The 5,238-nt window shown below is 27.1% G+C and overlaps 1 protein-coding gene across 1 annotated transcript in view; it reads right to left on the bottom strand.

The window, feature by feature from the left end:
• LOC105450911 (mitogen-activated protein kinase-binding protein 1-like) overlaps positions 1-3,462 on the bottom strand; it is a 51,278-nt gene extending 47,816 nt beyond the window's left edge. Inside the window, exon 1 of the mRNA XM_011691031.1 lies at positions 3,315-3,462. Within this exon, the coding sequence (XP_011689333.1) occupies positions 3,315-3,395 (81 nt within the window). The 5' untranslated portion in view covers positions 3,396-3,462. The remainder of the gene's footprint in view (positions 1-3,314) is intronic.
• Positions 3,463-5,238: the final 1,776 nt, after the last annotated feature.

The following is a 5,238-nucleotide window of genomic DNA, read 5'->3' as shown; positions in this document are numbered from 1 at the left end:
CGTGCGTGCGTGTGTGTGTGTGTGTGTGTGTGTGTGTGTGTGTGTGTGTGTGTGTATGCGTTCATGCATGTTTCTACTTTTTACTCAAACGATTTGAAATTCCGCATGCAGCTGTGCACGCAGCAAAAATGAACTGTTAGCTGTTTGCCGTTAGCAGCCATGTACGTAATGCAATATACGACTGTACCACTTCCTGTTGTTTATAACGGTATGGACGTATCACTGATTGTCCCACGACATTCAGCTTGATCTATAGTTAATTTGGATAATATTTAGATTATCATATTCCGCGGACATTTTTCGGATATTTTATTATTATGTATTTGATTGGTACATTAATGTTTCCCTTAATATTACGATTAAATTACATTAAAAATATAATTTATAAGAACAAGAATAGAAAATTAATATCCATTTATTTTGCATTTTCTCTCTTGAGTCTTGTGACAATTCATTGCAATGTATATTCAATAACCTTAACAAAATCAAGACTAATAAAAAGTCTAATTTAAATAAAAATTGACATTTTTAACATTTATGTAAATATATATATGTATATACATATATATATATATATATATATATATATATGGAAGAATGATAATTATATAATATACATAATTATGTAATATATTTCAAGAAATTATATTTGTTTTATATACAGGGTGTCCGGTAAATCACCTGCAATACTTCGGGAGGCAATGATTCGGAACACTAATAGAAGGAAAAAAGGTTACATAAACATAGGTCTGGAAATAAGTTGTTTTCGAATTATAACAACTTTTACGTTAAAAAAATTGTAATTTATTTTTCATAATCATAATTAATAACAATTATAATTTATTATAATAATCATAATTAATGATAATAATTCATTTTTGTACCTATGATTTATCATATGAAGGCATAGTCCGCTTGGCAGTCCTATGTTCTATTTTTTTTTCTCGATATTTGTAAATACGATTACATTATTATTAGAATAAAGAATAAACATAAACAAGTGTTTAAATCGTTTGGCCAAGTGAATATTAATTGTAACAGTTCGGAAGGATCCAAATGTTTTTCAAAGAATTTGGAATTCCTTTGATAGAAAAATAAGGATCTGCATTCGTGCTGAAGGTGGTCATTTTGAACATCATTTAATTCGATTTAAATACCTGTTTACGTTTATCCTTCATTTTAAAAATGATGTAATTGTATTTACAAATATCAAGAAATTGAAAAAAAATTAAAAAAGAGAGATGCCAAGCGAACTATGCCTCCACGTAGTAAATCCTGGAAAAAAATTATTATAGCTAATTATGACCTAATTATTATAAATTATGATTGTTATTATAATTATTATTATAAAAAATAAATTATACTTTTTTAAACTAAAAAGTGGTTATAACTCGGAAACTACTTATTTCCGGGACTTATATTTATTAATCTCTTTTCTTTCTTTTTGGATCCCCAGTTACCTCTTAAAGTATTGCAGGCAATTTACTGAACATCGGCTATTAGATTCTGGAATTATAAATAGTGTTCCATTTAAAAAAATTAATGTGACCTTGATCTGACCTTGGCGACGCCGCCCAAGGTTAAACCGATAAGATCAATAAATAGATCTTTTAGATTTAGGAATATCACTACACGCCTCGGTAATTGAATGGTCAGGACGCCCGCACGGAGTGTAGGGAGATCTGGATTCGATTTCCGGTGGATATTTTTTGCAATAAATTTCTTTAAAGGTTTGGAAGGAATCTTATAAATGCATATTAGCATCGAAAGATATTAAATTATTCGTCAATTACTTAATTATTAGTTACAACAATTAACTAATTAATTAGTTACAAGTTTCCAGCTTCATGCAAAGAGCTGTGTTTCGAGACCGAAAAACCGTGCGGTGCACAGATCGTGTGTGGTTGTTACAATGAGACATTGTAACAATAAGAATTTACACATACCAACACCCGTCTCGGCTCTCACAATTACTTCATTATTTGATTTATTTCTTGGAGCCTATTCCTTCTATTTAAATTCTTTTAAAATAGTTAGATTCAATATCAAGTTTATTATGTTGTTTTCTTAATCAAAAAAATAATTTTACCTCGACATATATTCATAACTCGGTAATTACCGAGTGTTTTAAAAGATCTAATCTAGAGTGGTATCTGTATTCTTTTATTATTGATTTCAACTGTCTTTTTATTTGATTACGTACAAAACGTTGCAATCCTTGCATTTGCAGTCTTATTAAAAATGTTACGTTTTCGATTAAAATAATGTGATATATTTATTGGTATTAAACAGCAGATCTAATTGAAATTTGTATCTAAAACAGATTTAATCAAGTCAAAACATCCCATTTTAACATTATTATAAAGGCTAGTTGTTACATTTTTAGATAAATTATGCGATAATTTATCTAATAAATAAATAAATATCGGGCCAATAACGTTGGCTGTATAGACATTTATCCATTAGATAAATTACTACATAATTTATCGGAGAGTGGAACAACTCTAAATATGATTACATTCTAACATCTCTTGTTTACTTTTTATAGCCTCTATTGTCTTTTGTTTCTAATATTTATTAGACTTTATCATTAACTTTTTCATCGGATTTAACATATTATGACTTCGTTATTTCCTTAAAAAACTCAAAATATAGATAAAGGGTCAGCGTAACGACTTGATTCTTGACATTCAATATGTTCTTCGATCGATATTATAAAATCCATTCCAAAATCAGATTTAAAAAATGCTTCAAAAATGTTTACAATCGTTTCCAGCGATGTACTAACTCAAAAGAAATGTATTTCGAATAAATTATCTTCGAAATTAACTAAAATTCTTTTAATATTAATTTTTTCTTCCGATATCGGTCGCAAAGAACGCCATGTACATACCTATTATATTATTTTTAATACAATGAAAATTTCGATTTTTTTTTAATATACCTGATTTTATATACCTTTTTCAATATACTTTCAGCTGAGCACGTCCATATTTTTAGCAGATTTTCCTGTGTTATTTTCTTATTACTTTATATCTGCCTTTTAATCGTAAAATAAAAATTGCACACTTGAACAAATGACATTTTACTTTTCATTCTATACTATGAAATCGTTGGAATAAAAATAAAAATTAAAAAAGAAATGTTAAAGATGCTAAATTAAGATAATTAAAATGTTAAGATAATAAATTATTTGATGATTCGGTTATGTCCAACTGTTGGAATTTCCCAGTTGTATTAAAAACAAGAATAATTATAAATTTTTGTTACAACATAAAAAATATGCATGATGATAAGGCTCATAATTTACTTACTCTATCTTGTATCCTGATATTTTCTTGGCCCCTTTTTAAATTAGGGGCCCGAAGAATCTTGCTCGTAAGTGATGGTTCCATTATAACGTCAATTTCTGTTCTTTCATTAGGTTTCCATTTTTGGAAGGGTGTTCTGATTTCATTTCATTCTCTGCAACAAAAATTATTTTAATATAATTTTCGCCAAGAATTATATAAACGATATCCTTTCATATTCATAATTTAAAATAACAAATAATTCCTTCTCTGTAGTCACTTTCTGGTAGATTGCGATTAGATTCGCGAAAATAAATTAATTATCTCGTGTTATGTTCATAAAACATTTAAATCTTGTACGGATATTTATTTTAGTTTAAAATATAGCAATAATAGGTGTTTCGCTTGCATCCTTCTAAAAAGTGCATTTGTTGGAAAATCATGTCTCAATAGCAGAATTCGCATTGATATGAAATCAGCAAATTGAATATTTCGGATTCTTCAGATTTGCGTGAATTCGATTTCTCGGCAGAAACGATAATAAGCCATATATAGCGAATTGCTAAGCGAAAGTAAGAATAAATGTGTGTCTCGATCGTGGGAGATCGCGACCTACGCAAATTCCGCATTGAATTGCAGTTAGTACTAAATTTAGTTAGTACTAAATTATTGTCAGTACTAAAGCAGAATAATGGTCTATTAGTTAACAGAAGATAAAATAAACAATGTGTGACTTTTATTTGTTCGTTTATTTAAATAATTAGGAAATAATGTATTATATTCTAAGAAAATTAATATCATTTTATTAAACGATAAATTGCACTGATTGCTATAAATGAATAATATTAAATAGAGAAAAGCATTTCAACAGATCAGGGCTGGATCTTACAATTAGTGCCTAGTAATATTTCTAGGTAAATTTTTTTGAATTATTTAAATTGCGAGCTGAAACATTATTGGATTTGCAACGCAACCACAAACTAAAACTGGAATAGTAAAATTAAATTAAACTTCAATTTAATAATAATAATGTTAATAAGCATCTTAAAACACTGCAAAAATTTTATTGCAAAAAAACATCACAGTTAAGGATTGAACCTGGAACCTCCTGACTATCCAGAACGGGCGTCTTTAATTCTATCATCGAGACATATGATAATATTTTTCACAATAACTAGTATATATTAAGGAATGACGTATTGTAAAGCATGTCTACAAACAATAATAAGTTAAATTAGACCGCTAACAACGCTAAAAAAAATATCAAAACGAAATTAGTTATTTCATTTAGTTTTTAGATGTTGAATATGAATCTGGTTGTTAAATTGCTCTATCAGCTCAAAATGTTGAAAAATTACTAACCATGAAGATCTTATTTAACCATAAAATTTAACCATAAGATCTTATTAGCCATTGCCGACATAAAAATTTCTTTTAAAAGCTGAAAATCACAACATATATTTAATTTTGATTACAATAAAATTTCTCCAGCACATCGTAATTCTGGAAATTTTCAAATCTATTAAAATAATACGTAGAAATTTCGATACAAAAATTATTGTATTTAATTTGTAAAACAGACAGATCTTCAGCATCACTTTACATCAGAAAAAATTATGTCAATCAAATGTAATCGGGAAGTGATTTTAAAAAAGATTACGTAAAAAATAATAAGTAATTATACTTATTAATTTTAACATTCCGGGAAAAAGTTCCATATATAATTATATATAATTATATGCAAAATATATCCATATATGTTTATTTCCTTTGTAAAATTATTCTTTAATACAAAATTGATAATAATAAGGAAACATAAAAAATAATTAAAAGAATAATTTTTACATTGGTTTCTTTTACAAAAAATAAAGTTTGAAGAAATGAGAAAAATTGCTCATATATAATCATACATAAGTGATTAAAAATATACATATATAATTATATATGA

The sequence above is a fragment of the Wasmannia auropunctata genome, unplaced genomic scaffold, assembly GCF_000956235.1.
Source record: "Wasmannia auropunctata unplaced genomic scaffold, wasmannia.A_1.0 LD336053.1, whole genome shotgun sequence".
In the NCBI taxonomy this organism is placed as follows: domain Eukaryota; kingdom Metazoa; phylum Arthropoda; class Insecta; order Hymenoptera; family Formicidae; genus Wasmannia; species Wasmannia auropunctata.
Note: the sequence above shows the minus strand (reverse complement) of the source record. Positions and strands in the feature narration are given on the sequence as shown.